A 24,812-nucleotide genomic window follows, 5' to 3' on the forward strand; every position below is an offset into this window, starting at 1 on the left:
GTTTTGGCCAAGTCCTTGCACAGAGGTACGAAGCGATGATGTCCCTTGTCCCCAATAATCTTCGCCCTTGCGATTGAACCACTCACGGCTTGGATCCACTAGGATCTGTTGATTCAGGGCATAGAGAGAGAGAGGATTGGGAAGAGCGTGTCTCCCTCTATGTGCACAACATTCTGATATACACTCAACAGCCCCGTCGGACGATTCACAGACTGATACATATATTCCGGCGATTATTCCAGATACTGAATTAACTGTCTGAAATCCCTCATTTTTGCCCTGACAGGATACATCCCACCACTGATGACTGAGAGCTTGGCGTTAGCGGTAAGAGGTGAATTCAAATACTTAGGTATACAAACTACTGGGCAGATGGACAAGTTCTTGACTTTAAATTTAATCCCTCAGCTTGAGAGGCTCCGGAATGATGTAGCCCATTGGGAAAGCTCCCAGTGTCTATGATGGGTAGGGCTGAACGGCGCAAACTTCTAATGGATGGGGGCTGCTCATGACTCTCCTTGCACAAGCTTCGGCACAGAGTATTTGACAGGGGCCTTGCTGTACCTGATGTCAGAAAGTATTACCTGGCAGCCCAACTGGTATCGATTAATGACTGGGTCTTCGTGGATAGCGCCAAACCTACCTACCTGGGGGCCCGCCATGCTATGGGAGCTCGTGGCAATCCAACCGCGGTGTATGGCAGAGGATTGAAGCGACAACAGCTGATCCACACGCAGACAGTGGTCCAGGAATGGCGTTTAGCTACAAAACTAGTGGACTGGGAGGGCAGGTTAACGGAGAGAACCCTGCTCAGGGAAAACGACTTGCTCCGGGAGGAGGGGGGTTTGAAGGGGTTTCACAAATGGGAGCTGCTGGGCATCGAGTATCCTAGAGACGTCTGGAGGGGGCAGGCACTAATCCCCTTTGAAGACCTTCGGGTAGAATGTCAATTGGCCGATAGCGAAAGGTTTCCATATTTGCAACTGGGACACGCCCTACAGAGACATATATTGTCGGGGGAGCAATTGCCAAGCTACTCACCACTTGAGGACCGATTGCTCTTAGACCCAACGACAGAGGGGATCACCTCACTCACATACAGGAAATTGATGAATAATTCCCTGGACCCACTGGGACCACTGAGGGAGGTGTGGGAGGCAGATGTAGGACTACTGGAGGAGGATGATCAGGCAGAGGTGATACAGAGTCCCAGTGAAATAGCCATACATGCAAGTTTCCAAATAATAAAACTAAGGATGCTGCATAGATCTTACTCCTTTAGGACATTCATGCACCGACTGGGGCGTTGTGAATCACACCTTTGTGGCAGCGGTTGCAGGGAGGTTGGATCTTTTTTTCTTTTTTGTGGGCCTGCCTCAAAATCCAGACATACTGGCGCGAGATCACACGTGTTATGGCCGGAGTTACGGATTTGAATGTCCCTGTGGAGCTGTGGTGGCATCTCTTGGGGGTGACAGGAGAAGAGACATGGCCCAAATATCTCAAAATGTGGCTGATGCTCAGGCGGCAAAATGGAATATTGCAAGGATATTGGGAGCTGACACTCCTCCAGGGGTAACGGATTGGGAAAATGAGCTCGACTGGTGTCAACGGGCCAAAAGAGTGATTTTTCGGGGATGGGGTTGCCCAAAAGATGGGAAAAAGGAACGGCTTTTTGGAGAGTGTACAGGGATCAATAAGATCATATGTGCATGAAACTATGTACTGCATTATGTTCACATTCTGGAATTGAATGCTTGTCCAATTCTATCAATTATCAATACGTACTTTGACCGTGCCAATATTGGTCATGATATATGTATACAATTGTGTTGGTATGCTGAGCAAAGGTTTAATAAAATTACTATTTAAAAGAAAAAAATATAAGAATATCTGTGCATGCCCACGACACAAGATGGAGGCTGTACACTACACTGAGCCCGTCCTGCCCAGCGTGGGCAGTGGCCACCTCTGTGTAGGTTGGAAGGTTTGACTGCGGTTCTCTGGATGACCCAGGGCTCCATCCAGGAGTTGAACCTGCATTCTGCAGCACCACTAGATGTAGACCAAGAGTTTCTTTGCGGAGATAAAACCTTCTCTACTGGTCGAGATGGTAAATAGCCTGACACCTGTCCATGCACAACTCACTGTGCTCAGGTCGGCGCAGGCGGGGTCTGAACACCTGCACCTTCTTCGAGAGGACCTTTATTTGAAATGTGAGCTCCAGCAGCTCTGGTGAGACTGGCTCGCTTGAGAAACAAAGGATCAGAGAGCAAGGTGAGCGAAAAACATGAAGGAGGGTTAGGAGGAAGAGAAACAAGTCTGATGACAGTCTGCGAGTCAGACACATGGGCACCATGTTTACCAATAGACAGGGTTGGGCTCTTCACAGAGGCTCTTACCTTCACATCCCTGATCATGTGGAATTTCAAATATGCTGCCAACTTGTCCCTGTGGTCTTCATGGTACAAGTACCGCTGCTGGTTCTCCGAGAGGGAGCCAAACGCTGCGTCTGTGGGCCAGAGCATGGTGAAGGGCAGGTGGGAGAAGTCTGTCACCAAGGAGAGCAGGTTGGCATCCTGTGGAGGAAGAAACAAGGCACTCATGAGGGCAGAGATGCTGCTCCTACATCCTGTGGAGGAAGAAACAAGGCACTCATGAGGGCAGAGCTGCTGCTCCTACATCCTGTGGAGGAAGAAACAAGGCACTCCTGAGGGCAGAGCTGCTGCTCCTACATCCTGTGGAGGAAGAAACAAGGCACTCCTGAGGGCAGAGCTGCTGCTCCTACATCCAGTAGAAGAAGAAACAAGGCACCCCTGAGGGCAGAGATGCTGCTCCTACATCCAGTGGAGGAAGAAACAAGGCACCCCTGAGGGCAGAGATGCTGCTCCTACATCCAGTGGAAGAAGAAACAAGGCACCCCTGAGGGCAGAGCTGCTGCTCCTACATCCTGTGGAGGAAGAAACAAGGCACCCCTGAGGGCAGAGCTGCTGCTCCTACATCCAGTAGAAGAAGAAACAAGGCACCCCTGAGGGCAGAGATGCTGCTCCTACATCCAGTAGAAGAAGAAACAAGGCACCCCTGAGGGCAGAGATGCTGCTCCTACATCCAGTGGAAGAAGAAACAAGGCACTCATGAGGGCAGAGCTGCTGCTCCTACATCCAGTGGAAGAAGAAACAAGGCACCCCTGAGGGCAGAGATGCTGCCCTACATCCAGTGGAAGAAGAAACAAGGCACTCATGAGGGCAGAGATTCTGCTCCTACATCCAGCGGAAGAAGAAACAAGGCACCTATGAGGGCAGAGATGCTGCTCCTACATCCAGTGGAAGAAGAAACAAGGCACCCCTGAGGGCAGAGATGCTGCTCCTACATCCAGTGGAAGAAGAAACAAGGCACCCCTGAGGGCAGAGATGCTGCTCCTACATCCAGTGGAAGAAGAAACAAGGCACCCCTGATGGCAGAGCTGCTGCTCCTACATCCAGTGGAAGAAGAAACAAGGCACCACTGAGGGCAGAGATGCTGCTCCTACATCCAGTGGAAGAAGAAACAAGGCACCACTGAGGGCAGAGATGCTGCTCCTACATCCAGTGGAAGAAGAAACAAGGCACTCATGAGGGCAGAGATGCTGCTCCTACATCCAGTGGCAGAAGAAACAAGGCACCCCTGAGGGCAGAGATGCTGCTCCTACATCCTGTGGAAGAAGAAACAAGGCACTGATGAGGGCAGAGATGCTGCTCCTACATCCAGTGGAAGAAGAAACAAGGCACTCATGAGGGCAGAGTTGCTGCTCCTACATCATGTGAATGAAGAAACAAGGCACCCCTGAGGGCAGAGCTGCTACTCCTACATCCAGTGGAAGAAGAAACAAGGCACCCCTGAGGGCAGAGCTGCTACTCCTACATCCAGTGGAAGAAGAAACAAGGCACTGATGAAGGCAGAGATGCTGCTCCTACATCCAGTGGAAGAAGAAACAAGGCACCCCTGAGGGCAGAGCTGCTACTCCTACATCCAGTGGAAGAAGAAACAAGGCACTGATGAAGGCAGAGATGCTGCTCCTACATCCAGTGGAAGAAGAAACAAGGCACTCATGAGGGCAGAGATGCTGCTCCTACATCCTGTGGAGGAAGAAACAAGGCACTGATGAGGGCAGAGATGCTGCTCCTACATCCAGTGGAGGAAGAAACAAGGCACCCCTGAGGGCAGAGCTGCTGCTCCTACATCCTGTGGAGGAAGAAACAAGGCACCCCTGAGGGCAGAGCTGCTGCTCCTACATCCTGTGGAGGAAGAAACAAGGCACCCCTGAGGGCAGAGCTGCTGCTCCTACATCCAGTAGAAGAAGACACAAGGCACCCCTGAGGGCAGAGATGCTGCTCCTACATCCAGTAGAAGAAGAAACAAGGCACCCCTGAGGGCAGAGATGCTGCTCCTACATCCAGTGGAAGAAGAAACAAGGCACTCATGAGGGCAGAGCTGCTGCTCCTACATCCAGTGGAAGAAGAAACAAGGCACCCCTGAGGGCAGAGATGCTGCCCTACATCCAGTGGAAGAAGAAACAAGGCACTCATGAGGGCAGAGATTCTGCTCCTACATCCAGCGGAAGAAGAAACAAGGCACTTATGAGGGCAGAGATGCTGCTCCTACATCCAGTGGAAGAAGAAACAAGGCACCCCTGAGGGCAGAGATGCTGCTCCTACATCCAGTGGAAGAAGAAACAAGGCACCCCTGAGGGCAGAGATGCTGCTCCTACATCCAGTGGAAGAAGAAACAAGGCACCCCTGATGGCAGAGCTGCTGCTCCTACATCCAGTGGAAGAAGAAACAAGGCACCACTGAGGGCAGAGATGCTGCTCCTACATCCAGTGGAAGAAGAAACAAGGCACCACTGAGGGCAGAGATGCTGCTCCTACATCCAGTGGAAGAAGAAACAAGGCACTCATGAGGGCAGAGATGCTGCTCCTACATCCAGTGGCAGAAGAAACAAGGCACCCCTGAGGGCAGAGATGCTGCTCCTACATCCTGTGGAAGAAGAAACAAGGCACTGATGAGGGCAGAGATGCTGCTCCTACATCCAGTGGAAGAAGAAACAAGGCACTCATGAGGGCAGAGATGCTGCTCCTACATCATGTGGATGAAGAAACAAGGCACCCCTGAGGGCAGAGCTGCTACTCCTACATCCAGTGGAAGAAGAAACAAGGCACCTCTGAGGGCAGAGCTGCTACTCCTACATCCAGTGGAAGAAGAAACAAGGCACTGATGAAGGCAGAGATGCTGCTCCTACATCCAGTGGAAGAAGAAACAAGGCACCCCTGAGGGCAGAGCTGCTACTCCTACATCCAGTGGAAGAAGAAACAAGGCACTGATGAAGGCAGAGATGCTGCTCCTACATCCAGTGGAAGAAGAAACAAGGCATCCCTGAGGGCAGAGCTGCTGCTTCTACATCCAGTGGAAGAAGAAACAAGGCACCACTGAGGGCAGAGATGCTGCTCCTACATCCAGTGGAAGAAGAAACAAGGCACTCATGAGGGCAGAGATGCTGCTCCTACATCCAGTGGATGAAGAAAAAAGGCACCCCTGAGGGCAGAGCTGCTACTCCTACATCCAGTGGAAGAAGAAACAAGGCACCCCTGAGGGCAGAGCTGCTACTCCTACATCCAGTGGAAGAAGAAACAAGGCACCCCTGAGGGCAGAGCTGCTACACCTACATCCAGTGGAAGAAGAAACAAGGCACTGATGAAGGCAGAGATGCTGCTCCTACATCCAGTGGAAGAAGAAACAAGGCACTCATGAGGGCAGAGATGCTGCTCCTACATCCAGTGGAAGAAGAAACAAGGCACCACTGAGGGCAGAGATGCTGCTCCTACATCCAGTGGAAGAAGAAACAAGGCACTCATGAGGGCAGAGATGCTGCTCCTACATCCAGTGGAAGAAGAGACAAGGCACCCCTGAGGGCAGAGCTGCTGCTCCTACATCCAGTGGAAGAAGAAACAAGGCACCCCTGAGGGCAGAGCTGCTGCTCCTACATCCTGTGGAAGAAGAAACAAGGCACCCATGAGGGCAGAGATGCTGCTCCTACATCCAGTGGAAGAAGAAACAAGGCACCCCTGAGGGCAGAGCTGCTGCTCCTACATCCAGTGGAAGAAGAAACAAGGCACTCATGAGAGCAGAGCTGCTGCTCCTACATCCAGTGGAAGAAGAAACAAGGCACTGATGAAGGCAGAGATGCTGCTCCTACATCCTGTGGAAGAAGAAACAAGGCACCCATGAGGGCAGAGATGCTGCTCCTACATCCAGTGGAAGAAGAAACAAGGCACCCCTGAGGGCAGAGCTGCTGCTCCTATATCCAGTGGAAGAAGAAACATGGCACTCATGAGAGCAGAGATGCTGCTCCTACATCCAGTGGAAGAAGAAACAAGGCACCCCTGAGGGCAGAGCTGCTGCTCCTGAGCTTCATGGATTGTTGGGTGCATATCTGACCCCTACAGTAGAAGACTGACTACTGTAGGAATTAACTTACAAACCATGATGCAGCAATAACTGATGGATGCTGCTTTCACTAAGAAGTGTCTGTGCACAAACCATGACGCAGCATTAAGTGATGGATGCACCTTGACTAAGAAGTGTCCATGCACAAACCATGACGCAGCATTAACTGATGGATGCACCCTCACTAAGAAGTGTCGATGCACAAACCATGACGCAGCGATAACTGATGGATGCACCTTCACTAAGAAGTGTCCATGCACAAACCATGACGCAGCGATAACTGATGGATGCACCTTCACTAAGAAGTGTCCGTGCACAAACCATGACGCAGCATTAACTGATGGATGCACCCTCACTAAGAAGTGTCCGTGCACAAACCATGACGCAGCCATAACGGATGGATGCCGCTTTTACTAAGAAAAGTCCATGTACAAACCCTGAATGAGCCTGTCCAGCGCTCCGCTTCCTTTTGTCTAGGTTTGTGCAACAGAAACACCACAAACACATTCTGTATCTTGTGTGTCCAGATTCCCTGTATGTCTGAGCCGGTATCTTGAATGCTGAGATGTTAAAATATAGGTGTGTGGTGTGGAGTCGAAGGCAAGAGGCAGGGACAATTGGAAGGAAGGATGGAACCCTGACAGGCCCTACCGGCTGTTCCTGTAACCCAAGGGCCTATAATGAAATAAAGCGCTTACCTCCTACCTGAGCGGCTCAGACCCTTGTATGAAGACCCTACCCTCTCAATACAACATTTTGAAGGGAAGGTATTAATGACCTGAATGAAAATGCAGCAAGACTGGTGGCAGCTAGAAGCCATTTCTGGCAGATGAGGAGGCCTGTCGTGAGAAGAAAGATGGCCTCATAAACCCAGGGGACTAAGTTGGGCCGTCCACCCTCAAATTCAACTTCAAGTATGTGAGAAGGTGGCCTGATATATGCTGTCCACTAGTTCTAGTGGGCACCTTGTATCAGTCCAAACAACCACTTATGGTGATAGGTTAAAGACAACCTTATGTGAAAGCTATCCTAGTGGTAGCTATGGAGAGCAGCCTTCAGGCTAAGTCTTGAAGGAATGTAGAGCAGCTTGTTTTACCAGTCTATAATCTCTTGAATGATCAAATGAAAAGACAAACACACCAGGTATATATTCAAAATATATCTATTTAAGATAAACCACACCCCTCTAGTCTCTTTATGAGACTGGAGTTCGAAGTACAAGTGTTTAAGCATCAGTAAAAGCACAAATACACGTTTGGGCCCTAGGGTCATACCAAACCATATACTAAAATAGTGGTATAAGAACCACGACTGAGATAGGCAAGGTGCCTATCACCTCTAGAAACGCTGGGACCCCAAGGAACCACCCAAGGTAGGGACGTCGGGGACCCACGGGAGTCGTATGCAGTGTGGAAACACAACCGCGGGTTCCTATTACTTTCTAAGGGGAATGTCGCGGTTGGAATTTAAAAGGTTAGGGACACCTCTAATCGAACTAGGACCAAACCCTTTTGGACTTAGACAGTTCTAGGGCTAGCACCCTCGAGAGTACCAGAGTACTTGAGTTACCTCACCCAGGGAAGCCGGGTGCATAGGTGTCTTTTGGTGTCGGTTCGCACGTCGATTCCAATGGAAGCCTGCAAAGAACTGCTGCTGCCGAGAAGAGGAGAAGTGTCCGGAGAGATCCAAGCCTGGATCTAGGATGTAAGGAACCTGAAAGCAGAAGGGACAGAGTCTGGGTCACTTTGCCAGTGACCTAGGGCAGGATGGACCAATGCCCGGGTGCTTCAGGTGAGTTGTCAAGTGTCTTGACTCTTCAGCCACGAGGTCCAGGAGGCGTTGACGACATCCACAAGCTGAATTCGAGCTGTCCCACGAAGTCTGTCGAGTGCTGCGGTGTCAGCGTCCAGAAAGGACCCAACAAGCCTTGGCAACGGCAAGTCTCAGGAAATCAGAGAAAGGACTGCGGTGCAGACCAGCAAGGTCTGATGGACTCACCCAGCAAGGGTAAGTAAGCACAAGTCTGGAGCAACCAGAAAAGTACAAGTAGAAGTGGAGTTGCCTTCGTGGGGACCTGCTAGCCAACGGGCTAGTGATCGCGAAGGAGCCTCGAGCGGCGCATTGGAGCTGGCCCACGGGTCACTCGTGGATTGGAGGCCAACAATCTTCGGTGCAGGAGGTGCTCAAGGCTGGGGCTACTCGGAGCCCAAAGCACAACTTCGAGGATGACCAGGAAGGTGTTGTTGCTGCAAAAGTTCACGGTGTCCAGGGGTCACGGTCCCACGTTACCCATGATAGCCACGGGCCTTAGCTTTGCTGTGGACTCAGGGTAGCCTTGGGGAAGTCTGGAAATCCACCTCTGGTGATGCAGAGACTTCGGCGTCCGGCGGGAGCTTCAGCAATGCAGACCGGTCAGTTGCTTCTTTGGTGCCTGCCAAGCAGGGGAGTCACTCCTTGACTCCAAGGGAGATTTCTTCCGTCTTCTAGTCGAGATAGAAAGTTGAAGGTCCAGGATATATGTTTCAGAGGTTCGTCCAGGGTAATCTAAAGTCCTAGGGACTGGGTTCCTATACTTATACTAAGTTTAGGGGATGGACTACCTCTAGGGCTCCACCTATGGGTGGGCCTGGGGTGGGGGTAGTTACACCCCTTGCCCTTTGTCCAGTTTTGCGCCAGAGCAGGGGCTGAGTGCCCCTGCAACCAGTTTGAACCGGGCTATGCACAGGGACACCTTGTGCACCCCAGGCAGTGTCTCAAAAGCATTCACTGAATTCACCCACCTTGCCCCAATACACATCAGTCTGTCTGGGGAGGGGGTTACACCTCCCTGTGACAGGAAACCTATTGTCCAGGCCTCCCCTACCAGAGTTTCCCCCAGCAGCAGGAAGCCAGACCTGTGTCTGTGGCAGTGGCATCCATTTTGTGATGCCAGGGCTTTGAAAGGATTTAACCGGGTTTAGCCAGTGTGAACATGTCTCTCCCTCTAGAAGGGTGGAATGCTACCCCCGCCGCCGGAACTGGTGGGGGGGGGGGGGGGGGTGGGGGTAGTATTCCAAAGCGTTTGACACCAAACACGACATGTTTTGATGCAGCCATTCCAAAGTTAGCATTTAGCGCGAGGTTATAATGCACTTAAGAGTATATGGTATGGCTGTATCACAGAACAGGGATAAGGAAGTATGTCCGAATGCTGCAGAGGGGCTCAGTTCATGCTTGGGCACCCTCTCACATAAAACCAAGCACTCTGCCTTCAGGATTGTCAAGGCCTGCCATAGGAGTGGCTTATAGGTTTATATGTGTCTGTATAAGGTAGTGATATAGGTAGCCTATACCACAGTAAGGGGTGCAAGCACACCTTTACCCAGGTTGCAGTAGCAGACCTGTGGTGTCATTTTGGAGTGCTTCCCAGGGGTGGCATAATACATGCTGCAGCCCCTGGTAGGCCTTTGAGGTACCTATGCCCTAGGTACATAGTATACCATATACTAGGGGCTTATAAGGCACTCCAGAATCCAATTAGATATGCACCTAATGTACATGGAAACCATTTTAGAGCGGAAGCAGCTAGGGTGTGGTCCTGATTAGCAGGGCCACAGCCAGACTAAAGTCGAAAAACAGTGAAACACCAGCAAAAAGTGGGGGTACCCATGTGAAGCAGATCCTACTCTCCTACACAAACCTCCCCCCCAAACGCAGGGACATTAAACTAACCCTGACCAGTTGAATCTTCATGTTCTAAGTGGAAATACCTAGAGAGTCCATCTGCATTGGCATGGTTACTCCCAGGTCGATGTTCCACTGTAAAGTCCATCCCCTGTAGGGAAATGGACCACCTAAGCAGTTTGGGATTTTCACCCTTCATCTGTTTTAGCCATAAGAGGGGCTTATGGTCTGTCTGAACAAGGAAGTGAGTACCAAACAAGCATGGCCTCAACTTCTTCAGAGCCCAAACCACAGCAAAGGCCTCCCTCTCAATAGCTGACCAACGTTTCTCTCTAGGGGTCAGCCTTCTGCTTATGAAAGCTACTGGCTGATCCTGACCTTCTTCATTCAACTGTGACAGTACAGCCCCAACCCCCAATTCAGATGCATCAGTTTGAACAATGAACTTTTTGGAGTAGTCAGGAATCTGCAGAATGGGAGCAGTACACATGGCCTGCTTCAGGTCATCAAATGCCTTTTGACAGCTAGCTGTCCACTGAACCTTTTTGAGCATTTTCTTAGAAGTTAAGTCATTCAAGGGTGTCACTATTGATCCATACCCTTTGACAAATCTCCTATAGCACCCAGTCAGGCCTAAGAAGGCTCTCACCTGAGTCTGGGTAGTTGGAGCAGTCCATTCCATTATGGTCTGGATCTTGCTCTGCAAGGGTTGAACCTGGCCTCCACCTACAAGGTGACCCAGGTACACAGCCTGACTCTGTCCTATCTGGCACTTAGTAGCCTTGATAGTTAGGCCTGCTTTTCGCAGGGCCTCCAAAACATTCCTTAGGTGGACCAGGTGATCCTCCCAGGTGGAGCTAAAGACAGCAATATCATCTAGATGTGCTGCACTAAAGGCTTCCAGGCCTGTGAGAACTGTATTCACCAACCTTTGGAAAGTGGCAGGTGCATTCTTCAAACCAAAGGGCATTACCACAAATTGATAATGCCCACTAGGGGTAGAAAATGCTGTTTTTGGCTTTGCATCATCAGCTAGTCTGATCTGCCAGTAGCCAGCTGTCAAGTCAAATGTGCTAAGGTACTTGGCTGAGGCCAAAGTATCTATAAGCTCATCTGCCCTTGGTATTGGATGGGCATCAGTCCTGGTGACTGCATTTAGGCCTCTGTAGTCCACACACAACCTCATCTCTCTTTTTTCACCACTGGTGTGAGGTTTTGGTACAAGGGCCACTGGACTAGCCCAAGGGCTATCTGAGGGCTCAATCACACCCAGATCGAACATTTTCTGGACTTCTGTCCTGATACAGTCCCTGACAAGGTCAGGTTGCCTATACATCTTATTTTTAATAGGCAGACTGTCCCCAGTGTCCACTTCATGAGTGCACCAGGTAGTCTGACTTGGAGTCAGTGAGAACATATGTCTGAACTGATTGAGCACCTGTCTGCAATCAGTTTGCTGCTGGGCAGTGAGGCTGCCTGCCAAGGCTACACCATCAACTGACCCATCATCAGGTTTCTGTAAGAGGAGGTCAGTGAGTGGGTCACTCTCTTCCTCCTGTCCCTCATCAGTTGCCATGAGCAAGCCCATGTCAGCCCTGTCCACACATGGCTTCAGCCTGTTGACATGGAGAACCCTATGGGGACGCCTAGGGGTTCCAAGGTCTACCAAGTAGGTAACCTCCCCTTTCTGTTCAACAATAGTGTGGGGTCCACTCCACTTGTCCTGGAGAGCTGCTTTGGACACAGGCTCCAACACCCACACTTTCTGTCCTGGCTGATAAACAGTCAGTACAGCATTTTGGTCATGCCAGGCTTTTTGCAGTTCCTGGCTAGCCTCAAGGTTTTTGTTTGCCTTTTTCATGTACTCAGCCATCCTGGAGCGGAGACCAAGTACATAGTCCACTATGTCTTGCTTTGGGGGCTTGAGAGGTAACTCCTATCCTTCCTTCACCAAACACAATGGATCCCTGACAGGGTGACCAAACAGAAGTTCAAAAGGGCTGTAGCCAACCCCCTTCTGAGGCACCTCCCTGTATGCAAATAAAAGGCAGGGCAAGAGAAGGTCCTATTTTTGCCTAAGCTTCTCTGGGAGTCCTTTAATCATGCCCTTTAAGGTTTTGTTGAACCTTTCAACTAAACCATTAGATTGTGGGTGATAGGGTGTGGTGAATTTGTAATTCACTCAACACTCCTTCCACATAGCAGTTAAGTAACTTGACATAAAGTTTGCACCTCTGTCAGATACTACCTCCTTAGGAAAGCCTACTCTTGAGAACACACTCAAGAGAGCTCTTGCCACTACAGGTGCTGTAGTGGTCCTTAGGGGAATTGCCTCTGGATACCTGGTGGCATGATCCACTAACACCAGTATAAATCTGTGCCCAGATGCAGTTTGAGGATCCATGGGACCAACTATGTCAATCCCAACCTTCTCAAAGGGAACCCCCACCACAGGTAGTGGTATCAGGGGGGCCTTTGTAGTGCCACCTGCTTTGCCACTGGCTTGGCAGGTTACACAGGGGCGACAAAACTCCTTTGTGTCTTTAGACATGTGTGGCCAGGGAACGTGAGGAACAATTCTGTCCCAAGTCTTGTTCTGGCCTAAGTGTCCTGCTAGGGGAATATCATGGGCTAGTGTCAATAGGAAACACCTAAACTTCAGAGGTATAACCAACCTCCTGGATGCACCAGGCTTAGGGTCTCTACTCTCTTAGTAAAGGAGTCCATCATCCCAATAAACTTTATGGGTGCCACTAGTATTCCCAGCAGCCTCATCAGCAGCTTGCTGTCTGAGGGTTTCAAGAGAGGGGCAGGTTTTCTGCTCCTGGCTCAGATCAGACCTGGAAGGGCCCCCTGTCACCAAGAACTCAACCTGATCAGGTTCAAGCTCCTCTGGGACAGTTCCTTCTTCAGGCTCAAGATCATCTCCCTGAGGAGACTGATCAGTTTCCTGAGACAGGTGGGAAGGCTCTGCCTTAACCCTACTGCTCCTCTTCTTGTGAGGCACCTGGTCCATTATTCCAGAATCCAGGACCTGTCCAGCTTTTGACACTTTAGCCTGTGACCTAGTCACAGCAAAGACATGTGCAGGGATCCCTAATATTTCTGCATGAGTCCTGAGTTCCACTTCAGCCCAAGCTGAAATTTCCAGATCATTTCCAAGCAAGCATTGTACTGGTAGATCTGCACTTACCACAATCTTCTTAAGGCCAGTTACCCCTCCCCAGGAGAAGTTAACAACTGCCAGAGAATGGTCTGTTCTGACATTGCTAGGATTGGTCACTTGGGACATTTCACCAAGTATAATCTGCCCAGGATCCACAAGATCTTTTGTCACCATAGTGACACTTGCTTCTGTGTCCCTGAATGCCCACGCTTGTACTCCATTAATTAAAGGCTGCTGTCTGTATGTGCTCAGGTTACTGGGGCTCACAAAGGGGGACATATCCATGCCCCATCACTGACAAGCACAGCCTGAGTTGGTACTCTGACTAGGCCAGAGTCCATCTCAGAAACCAGGGTCAACCCTACTACACCCTTATTCTGTGTATTCCCACCACCAATTGTAACTGTACTAGGGGGAACAGGTGCCTTAGGGGCATTGGTGGTGGTTGGAGTATTTTTTTTTAGCCTTGGTACAGTCACTAGTCCAGTGAGTTTTCTGCTTACAGATTTTGCACCAGGGCTTCTTTTGGCCTTTTCCCTTTCCTGACAGGGAATCACCCCCTGAAGAAGATTTTTGGGGCCCTTGTGAAGACTTCTGGTCTTTACCCTTCTCCCCACCCTTATCAGAGTTTTTAGAATCTTGCTTCTTACGGTCACCACCTTGGTTCTGTACTTTCTGCCTCACCCTGGTTCTGACCCATTTGTATGCCTTCTTTCCCAATTCTTAGGGAGAGGTCAGATCAGAGTCTACCAGGTACTGGTGCAACAGCTGATTTTGACAGTTATTAAGAATCTGCTCCCTCATTATCAGATTATACAATCTTTTGAAGTCACACACTTTACTGCCCAATAACCAACCTTCCAGAGCCTTAGCAGCACAGTCAACAAAGTCAACCCAGTCCTGATTCTGTGCCTTTTGGGTATCTCTGAACTTTAACCTGTACTGTTCAGTGGTTAGGCCAAACCCATCTATCAGAGCACTTTTCAGGACTTTGTAATCATCAGCATCCTCTTCTCTTACAGTGAGGATCTTGTCTCTACCTTTGTCTGCAAAGGAGAGCCATAAGATTGCTGCCCACTGACCTTGAGGGACCTTCTGTACTTTACAGGCCCTCTCCAAGGCAGTTATCCATTTGTGGATGTCATTCCCACTCTGGTAGGGAGGGACAATCTTACTTAGGTTTCTATGGTCATACGACCTCTCCCTATCTCTAGGGAAATTGCTGCCACCAAGGGACTCTAGTCCCTCCTTTTTAGTAGCTCTGTAGAGCTCCAGGACTTCCCTATCTAAGGCCATCTGCTGCTTTCTGAGGTTGAACTTGTCTTGCTCATACTTCAGCAGTCTCTCTCTCCTCTCCTGGGAGGTTTCCCTCCCTCTATAAGAAGAAATAGAGGTTCCAATAGAGGAGTTAGACTGAATAGATCCCCTTGACAGAGATCTATCCCTTCTAGCCCTGTGTCCAGGCCTACCAGGAGGAATGAAGGAAGGAGCATTATTGTCCTCATCCTCATCCTGATGGTCTGTGTCCACCAGAGTCTGGTTATTGTCACCAGTCTGGTCAGCATCAGAGTTAGGGTCAGGGGAGTGTCCACCTCTGGACCCAGTCTCAAGTGCTGCTCCACCCACACTGTTTCCATCTACAGGCCCACTAGGACTTGTAATGTCATCCAGTTTCAGTATCTCTATAAGATGCTGTGTGGATGGACTTTTGCCTGTCTTCAGCTTCCTAATGGGGCATAAGGCCCTACGTCTAGCAAATGAGAGATCCTCATACTTGTAGGGAAGGAGCTCACTGGTTCCTGGTAGGGAATCAGAGGTTAACAACCAAGTGAAACCCTGGGGTCTACGCTAAAGTTTTATAAAATGTAAAGAACTACAATATCATTGGTGGGTCAAAGGATCCCAGATATACAAGTGAAACAAGTGAAACACCGCCTAAGAAAGATAATGCTAATGGGCATATCCCTTGAAAGGACGAAATCCCTCACTCACCAGAGGTGACATGCTTCATCATTGGGATTCTCCAATCCCAGAGGAAACCCCTAGTTCCTCTGGGGGCTACAACTCCCTCACTGTGAGGGAGGAGCACACGGATGTTTTGTTGTACAGATAAATGGGATGTACTAAATCCACAATGGCGAGCCAGTGATATAAGTGAGGGCGCAGCGCAGAAAAAAATATTTTTGTTATTTATATTTTATGTGATATGAAGTGAAAGTGATCTTAAAAATAGCTCAAGAGCGTCCAAGCACTGCTTTGTTGATAGTGCGTCCTTGGCTACAATTAAAACGTAAGTGCACCACTAGTCAACAATTTTTTAGACCATGGTGATGGTGATAGTTGTCGACATGTTTCAGCCTTAGAGCCTACAGATATGGCACGGCTTTCGTCAGGACTTGAAACAGCTGCTGCGTATCAAACAACCAGAAAAGGATACTCTGGGTCCAACACTTTAAGTCAAGTGCATCGCGAGAAAAGACCACCTGAAAAAGACCCAAAAACCACTAATATAAAAAAGCGGTGTCGCACACACAAACAGGATTAAAGCAATTCATTAATGACAGTGTGCTATCAAAAAAAGGAAAAAGGAAGGACTTACCCGTGAATACTGGGTGAGTCAACCAACCTCTCACTGGCAACTGCTCAGGAAAGAGTGCACCGCTCTATGAGAAAGTAAGGTGATCGCTGTTATAGTAACACTCAGATCTCTAACCTTAGGGGATGAAAACAGCCAAACCCTACCGGAGAGTCTATCTAAAAAGTAGAAGTTAACGTAATGTAACGACAGGGACGCGTAAAGGAACCACTAAGTTTGAACAAACAGGCTCAGTGTTGTTTGTCAGGGTGCAAAACAAAATTTTTTAGGCATTAGATATAGGGTGCACTAACAACGGGGATAAGACCACTAATAATGTACACACCTAACATACGCCAGCTGGTAGTACTCAACAGTACACCCCAAACAAAGTAAAACGAGATTCAGAGCAATTGCTACAAAAGAAGGAGACTGCCCCATGAGCGACCTACCTGTCCGTCGGTACACCGTGGCCTCAATGAGCCCGATGCCGGAGGTGCCGTGGACAGGAAATCCTCTGCTTAAAAAAGGCAGTTCCACAGGTTCGAATAGCCAATCAGGTGCCCTAATGCTGGTCAGTCAAAAGCACACGGAGCAAGCAGCGATTGACTTCAGCACGCATGCTCCAAGAGAACACTGCTTCGCGCATGCGCGTCTGACCATTCCTGGTCTCTGGATAGCGCATGCGTAAGTGAATGTATGAACGCTCCGATCAAGACCATCATATCTCTCACCTTGAAACGGAGCCTTATCGTCATACTAGACGATACAACCCGAAAAAGCACATATGCATCATCGGTCATGTGGTGAACCAGTCCTTCTCTTCAACACTTCTTTTAGAAATTTTAAAAACCACTATGTTATAATTCCCAAAAGTGCAGGTGCTAAGAAGGAGAATCTATCAATAACCAAAAAGTGCTGTATGGTTCTGGAAAAGCATGTAAGAGTGCTGGAAAGGAACTATATGAACCCTATGTAATCTCCATCAAGTACAAAAGGACAAAAAACACACACTAGGGTGCCTCTTTTAAGACCCACATAGATAGTGTGAAATGTCAGAAGAAAACATGATATGAATAATGCGACCAAATAATCTCATGATCAAGCTTATAGTGACAACCACGGAATATCATCATTCATGCCATTGGTATCTGTGTGTAACTTGTACACCCACCATTGTTCTCGTTTGAATAAGAATGCTGCGATATCAGTGTAATGAGGTGGAATGAATGGTTTCTCCAAAACTGTCCATTTGAGATCGTTGGAATTATGTCGCATGGTCAAGAAATGTTCTGTTAATTTTGTAGATGACCTGCCACAGCGTATTGTACTCTTGTGTTCTAATATACGGATCTTGACCTTTCTAGTGGTCATGCCCACATATCGTAATGCACACGGGCATGTGATCATGTATATTAGGTTATTACTGTTACAGTTAGTGTGAGAATTGAGGCGCCAAGGTCTTGGTGATCCTATATCAATCTCAGTGGTCGTGGTGGTATGCGGGCAAGCCGCACATGACCCACAAGGAAAATGTCCTTGTACCGCTGGCAAACCCCATAGAGTGTTCTGAGTTTCTTTGTTTTTGACCCGGGGTCGGGTGTGCACTAACCTATCCTTTAGATTAGTACTTCGTTTGAATGCAAACAATGGACGTGGTAATGCTTCATCATCTACATTCAGAATCTTCCAATGAGATAAGATGGTGTTTTTAATCTGATTGGAAAATTTGCAAAAAGTATGGACACACGTCAGTCTATCCTGAGTCTCTTTCTTCAGTTTTGGTTCCAATAATGCTTCACGATTATTGTTAAGTGCTCGTTTGAAAGATCTTTTTATCAGTTTCTTGGGGTATCGTCTCACTTGTAATTGTTGGGACAAGTTTTTGGCGTGTTCGCGGTATTTGGCTGTAGTGGAACAGTTCCTCTTTACCCTCAGAAACTGGCCAAAGGGTAAATTGTCCCTCAGGGCTTTAGGATGATAACTGTCGTACAGCAATAAGGAATTCCTTGCTAGTGGTTTCCTATATAGTTCGGTATCAAGCCCCCCATTAGAGGGTGTAATCAAAACATCCAAAAAAGGAAGTTGTGTTTTGCTGTATTCACACGGAATCAGAGGTTCCTGGCTGGTTAGACATTACTAATGTGGTGTGGTGTATTGCACTACCTACACTAGTGTGGCCTACTAAACTCTCATGAGTTGTAGAAAGGGTGTGCTATCCCTCAACACACAATTCTAAGTTCAGTAGAACTTACTTTAGCTAAACTTGATACTATATGTACCTCAGGTACCTTTAGTGGTTTTCAGTTGATCAATTCAATTGAGATTATCTGGTAAAACAATAGCAAGCTAGAATCCCACATGCTGCACACCAATGTGAGAAGGTGGCCTGATATATGCTGTCCACTAGTTCTAGTGGGCACCTTGTATCAGTCCAAACAACCCCTTATGGTGATAGGTTAAAGACAACCTTATGTGAAAGCTATCCTAGCGGTAGCTATGGAGAGCAGCCTTCAGGCTAAGTCTTGAAGGAATGTAAAGCAGCTTGTTTTACCAGTCTATAATCTCTTGAATGATCAAATGAAAAGACAACCACACCAGGTATATATTCAAAATATATGTATTTAAGATAAATCATACCCCTCTAGTCTCTTTATGATACTGGAGTTCGAAGTACTTCAGATACAAGTGTTTAGGCATCAGTAAAAACACAAATACACGTTTGGGCCCTAGGGGCGTACCAAACCATATACTAAAATAGTGGTATAAGAACCACGACTGAGATAGACAAGGTGCCTATCACCTCTAGAATCGCTGGGACCCCAAGGAACCACCCAAGGTAGGGACGTCGGGGACCCACGGGAGCCGTATGCAGTGTGGAAACACAACCGCAGGTTCCTATTACTTTCTATGGGGAATGTCGCGGTTAGAATTTTAAAGGTTAGGGACACTTCTAATCGAACTAGAACCAAATCCTTTTGGACTTAGACGGTTCTAGGGCTAGCACCCTCGAGAGTACCAGAGTACTTGAGTTACCTCACCCAGGGAAGCCAGGTGCATATGTGTCTTTTGGTGTCGGGTCACGTCGTCGATTCCAATGGAAGCCTGCAAAGAACTGCTGCTGCCGAGAAGAGGAGAAGTGTCCGGAGAGATTCAAGCCTGGATCTAGGAAGTAAGGAACCTGAAAGCAGAGGGGACAGAGTATGGGTCACTTGCCAGTGACCTAGGGCAGGATGGACCAATGCCAACAGAGGTTGGGTGCTTCAGGTGAGTTGTCGAGTGTCTTGACTCTTCAGCCACGAGGTCCAGGACGCGTTGACGAAGTCCATGAGCCGGATTTGAGCTGTCCCATGAAGTCTGACGAGTGCTGTGGTGTCGGCGACCAGAAAGGACCCAACAAGCCTTAGCAACGGCAAGTCTCAGAAAATCAGAGAAAGGACTGCGGTGCAGACCAGCAAGGTCTGATGGACTCACCCAGCAAGGGTAAGTAAGCACAAGTCTGGAGCAACCAGAAAAGTACAAGTAGAAGTGGAGTTGCCTTTGTGGGTACCTGCTAGCCAATGGGCTATTGATCACGAAGGAGCCTCAAGCGGTCGCACGGGTCACTCGTGGAGTGGAGGCCAACAATCTTCAGTGCAGGAGGTGCTCAAGGCTGGGGCTACCTGGAGCCCAAAGCAGAACTTCGAGGATGACCAGGAAGGTGATGTTGCTGCAAATGTTCACGGTGTCCAGGGGTCACGGTCCCACGTTACTCACGATAGCTACGGGCCTCAGCTTTGCTGTGGACTCAGGGTAGCCTCGGGGAAGTCTGGAAATCTACCTCTGGTGATGCAGAGACTTCAGCGTCCAGCGGGAGCTTCAGAAATGCAGACCGGTCAGTTGCTTCTTTGGTGCCTGCCAAGCAGGGGAGTCACTCCTTGACCCCAAGGGAGATTTCTTCCGTCTTCTAGTCGAGATAGAAAGTTGAAGGTCCAGGATATATGTTTCAGAGGGTCGTCCAGGGTAATCTAAAGTCCTAGGGAATGGGTTCCTATAGTTATACTAAGTTTAGGGGATGGACTACCTCTAAGGCTCCACCTATGGGTGGGCCTGGGGTGGGGGTGGTTACACCCCTTCCCCTTTGTCCAGTTTCATGCCAGAGCAGGGGCTGAGTGCCCCTGCAACCAGTTTGAACTGGGCTATGCACAGGGACACCGAGTGTGCCCCAGGCAGTGTCTCAAAAGCATTCACTGAATGCACCCACCCTGCCCCAATACACATCAGCCTGTCTGGAGAGGCGGTTACACCTCCCTGTGACAGGAAACCTATTGTCCAGGCCTCCCCTGCCGGAGTTTCCCTTAGCAGAAGGAGGCCAGACCCGTGTCTGTGGCAGTGGCATCCATTTTGTGATGCAGCAAAACACACAAAATGATGGATGGAATGTTGCACATTGGCAAAACATTCACCCCCAGTCACAGATCTGTGTTTAATCCATAGTTATTTTTCTCAACACGCCACCCCAGTTCAGACATGGCCATATGCAAATCAGTCTTGACCCTGTGCCACATGGGAGCAGTCCAGCCCGAACTGCCAAGCCATGTCTGACCCTGGACCGGAATCAAGCATCCTAGGACCGGTTTCGGGGTTTCACCCCTCTTCAGCCAGGATAGCTTGACTCCAGTGGCGTAGTGAGCACGGGACCCACGTCTGGGCATACCCTTCGTATATAGAGCGAACAGCAAAACACACAAGATGATGGACGTAATGTTGCACATTGGCAAAACATTCACCCCCAGTCACAGATCTGTGTTTAATCCATCGTTATTTTTCTCAACACGCCACCCCAGTTCAGACATGGCCATATGCAAATCAGTCTTGACCCTGTGCCACATGGGAGCAGTCCAGCCCGAACTGCCAAGCCATGTCTGACCCTGGACCGGAATCAAGCATCCTAGGACCGGTTTCGGGGTTTCACCCCTCTTCAGCCAGGATAGCTTGACTCCAGTGGCGTAGTGAGCATGGGACACACGTCTGGGCATACCTTTCCCACATAGGGCGAACAGCAAAATACACAAGATGATTGACGGAATGTTGCACATTGGCAAAACATTTACCCCCAGTCACAGATCTGGGTTTAATCCATCGTTATTTTGCTCACCACGCCACCCCAGTTCAGACATGGCCATATGCAAATCAGTCTTGACCCTGTGCCTCATGGGAACAGTCCAGCCCAAACTGCCAAGCCATGTCTTCCCTGGACCGGAATCAAGCATCCTAGGACCGGTTTCGGGGTTTCACCCCTCTTCAGCCAGGATAGCTTGACTCCAGTGGCGTAGTGAGCACGGGACCCATGTCTGGGCATACCCTTCCCACATAGGGCGAACAGCAAAACACACAAGATGATGGACGGAATGTTGCACACTGGCAAAACATTCACCCCCAGTCACAGATCTGGGTTTAATCCATCGTTATTTTGCCATTTCTTCCCTGTCTCTGTAGTCGGGTGAATGTATGACATTGTTCTGCATTCTGTCCATCAACTGTTGTTTTTGCATTTGTCACCCCGAGTGGGACGGGTATGCTCAGACATGAGTCCCGTGCTCTCCATGCCACTGGAATCAAGCTATCCTGGCTAAAGAGGGGTGAAACCCTGAAACCGGCTCTAGGATGCTTGTTTCCAGTCCAGGGAGGACCTGGCTTGGCAGTTAGGGCTGGACTGTTCCCATGAGGCACAGGGTCAAGACTGATTTGCATATGGCTGGGTTCAAACTGGAATGGCATGGTGAGCAAACAAACGATAGATTTAGGCCCAGATTTCTGTACTGGGGTGAATGTATGACATTGTTCTGCAATTCTGTCCATCAACTGTTGTTTTTGCATTTGTCACCCCGAGTGGGACGGGTATGTTCAGACATGAGTCCCGTGCTCTCCATGCCACTGGAATCAAGGTATCCTGGCTGAAGAGGGGTGAAACCCCGAAACCGGTCCTAGGATGCTTGTTTCCAGTCCAGGGAGGACCTGGTTTGGCAGTTCGGGCTGGACTGTTCCCATGAGGCACAGGGTCAAGACTGATTTGCATATGGCTGGGTTCAAACTGGAATGGCATGGTGAGCAAAAAAACGATGGATTTAGGCCCAGATCTTTGCACTGGGGTGAATGTATGACATTGTTCTGCATTCTGTCCATCAACTTTTGTTTTTGCATCCATTTTGTGATGCCAGGGCTTTGAAAAGATTTAACCGGGTTTAGCCAGTGTGAACATGTCTCTCCCTGTAGAAGGGTGGAATGCTACCCCCGCCGCCAGAACTGGCGGGGGGGGGGGTTAGTATTCCAAAGTGTTTGACACCAAACACAACATGTTTTGATGCAGCCATTCCAAAGTTAGCATTTACCGCAAGGTTATAATGCACTTAAGAGTATATGGTATGGCTGTATCACAGAACAGGCATAAGGAAGTATTTCCGAATGCGTACAACAAAAGATTTTGTTGTACGCTCAGAAAGGGAAAAAAATAGGCGATTTTGGGAAAGGTATCTGGGCTCCAATTACAAGGTGGAGGAAGGCAAGAACAAGAGAATAAGTGAGGAGGAGAGCAGGTCATAGTGAATAGAAAGAAGGAATTTAATTTGTTGTTCGATGATCCTAAGGGGGCAAAAGACTTTTGAAGACGATGCTACAATTGTAAGTTCAAAATTTGTGTACTGGTTTTCTCTTTTTTTTTCTTGGGATGTATTATTTTTTTTTTTTTTTTTTTTTTTTTTTTTGAAAGACCTTTATTGAGCAAAGTAACCGTTACACTGCGTCTCGCCAACAACCCGGAGGCAGGCCGCTATATCAGCAAGTTTATCCAGTGAAGGCGCACCATGGCAGAAGTCATAAGAAATATCAACATCGTTACATACAGGGATATACACACCAATGCCATTAATGAGCGGTATCATGACGTAGTCAGTGAAGAGTAGAAGGTCTTGCATTTATGGGCTACGTGGACTAAAAACAAATCCTAGGCGCCCAGTCCCGTCCAATCGCTCCAGCGAGTTCTGGGACCACTGCCCATGTAAAAGGCAATGTATAGAAAGATCATCCACAGCCACCTTTTCTCCCAACCCCCCCGCAACAATCGGAGGGAAACAGAAAACTTACGGTGCAGAACTAATGCATTAAACCAACAAACATGGCAGCTTGCTCATACGGGGGCTAACATACTAGAACCCGTCCGTCCTGGAGGGACGGCCACGAGTATCATCGGGGGCTGCAGGAGGAGCCCAGGACAGCAGCCATAGGGCAGGGGGGGGGGGAACGCAGCGGGACAAAGCAGCAGGTCTCCCGATCGGGGAGGGGAGGCAACACGACAAATCCAACAGGCATGCAACAGGCACGGGGACCGGCAAATGCGACGCACTCCGCTACCCCCAGGCGCTCCCACCAAGCAGGCATCCATCCACACATCACGATGTGGGCAGGGCTGAAAGGTCTACCCCATGTCATCCGAAACGCCCGTCCCGGGGGAATCCACAGATGCAACCGAACTCGCCCGCTCTCTTGTCCACTGCAGGAAGGGTTCCCAGATGTCATTGGGCCTAGATGCGGTGGGCATCGACTCCCAGTAGGTCGTGAGCTGCGTCTGACCATACGCAACGTCACGGACCCATGCGGCGAACGTAGGCAAGGCTCCACGGCCCCAGTGTATCGCCACCTGACGTTTAGCGTAAAGTAGCAGCAGCGCGTGCAGTTTCCTGTCAGCGGGTACGGTGTCCTTAACATATCCCATGAGCCCCAAAAGCGGAGAGGGCTCATCAGTCCTGTTTAAAATGTGGTTGATGGCTTCAAAGATGCTCGACCAGTAACCAACTAGCTTAGGGCAGCTCCACGCCACATGAATGAAGGACGCGTCAGCTCCGCCACACTTCCAACAGGAAGCGTCCGTGCGGATCCCCATGCGATGCAGCAGCACCGGTGTGCGGTAGTACCGGTGCAAGAATTTAAAATGGACCAGTCGGAGTCTATAGTTCGGTGACAGCTCCGTGAGTTGCGCACAGCAATATTCCCATATGGCATCAGACAGGGCGTCGTCCAGATCTGTGGCCCAAGCCTGTTTGGCTCTAGGCACGGTGAGCGGTGCCTGCTCCTGCATGCAGTTGTAAAGTCTGGACACCAGCTTCGCGGGGGAGGGTCGTGACAGTAAGTTTTGGAGGGCAGCCAGTTGCGGGGGTTCCTCGGGGAATTGAGGCCACATCTTTTTGCAGGACTTGGGATGTATTATGATGTCATTATGTACCTACTGCAAATAAAAAAAAAAAAAAAAAAAAAAAGGAAGTATTTCCGAATGCTGCAGAGGGGCTCAGCTCATGCTTGGGTACCCTCTCACATAAAACCAAGCACTCTGCCTTCAGGATTGTCAAGGCCTGCCATAGGAGTAGCTTATAGGTATATATGTGTCTGTATAAGGTAGTGATATAGGTAGCCTATACCACAGTAAGGGGTGCAAGCACACCCTTACCCAGGTTGCAGTAGCAGACCTGTGGTGTCATTTTGGAGTGCTTCCCAGGGGTGGCATAATACATGCTGCATCCCCTGGTAGGCCTCTGAGGTACTTATGTCCTAGGTACATAGTATACCATATACTAGGGGCTTATAAGGCACTCCAGAATCCAATTAGATATGTACCTAATGTACATGCAAACCATTTTAGAGAGGAAGCAGCTAGGCTGTGGTCCTGATTAGCAGGGCCACAGCAAGACTAAAGTCGAAAAACAGTGAAACACCAGCAAAAAGTGGGGGTACCCATGTGAAGCAGATCCTACTCTCCTACAAAGTGCTGTGTATTCTCAGATTTATGGGCAGGAGAAGCCCAGTGAAGAGGATGCGCAAGGCCTGGCAAGGACAGGGACCCTGCTGAGGGGAGCTTTAAACTGTGGGGATGTGTCCCAATGTAGAGTCTATAAAG

At 49.2% G+C, this 24,812-nt stretch overlaps 1 protein-coding gene across 1 annotated transcript in view; it reads right to left on the reverse strand.

Moving 5' to 3' along the window:
- STAB1 (stabilin 1) overlaps positions 1 to 24,812 on the reverse strand; it is a 1,212,756-nt gene that overhangs the window by 271,985 nt on the left and 915,959 nt on the right. Inside the window, exon 52 of the mRNA XM_085624210.1 lies at positions 2,403 to 2,579. Within this exon, the coding sequence (XP_085480336.1) occupies positions 2,403 to 2,579 (177 nt within the window). The remainder of the gene's footprint in view (positions 1 to 2,402; positions 2,580 to 24,812) is intronic.

The sequence above is a fragment of the Triturus cristatus genome, chromosome 9 (genome assembly GCF_964204655.1).
Source record: "Triturus cristatus chromosome 9, aTriCri1.1, whole genome shotgun sequence".
In the NCBI taxonomy this organism is placed as follows: Eukaryota; Metazoa; Chordata; class Amphibia; order Caudata; family Salamandridae; genus Triturus; species Triturus cristatus.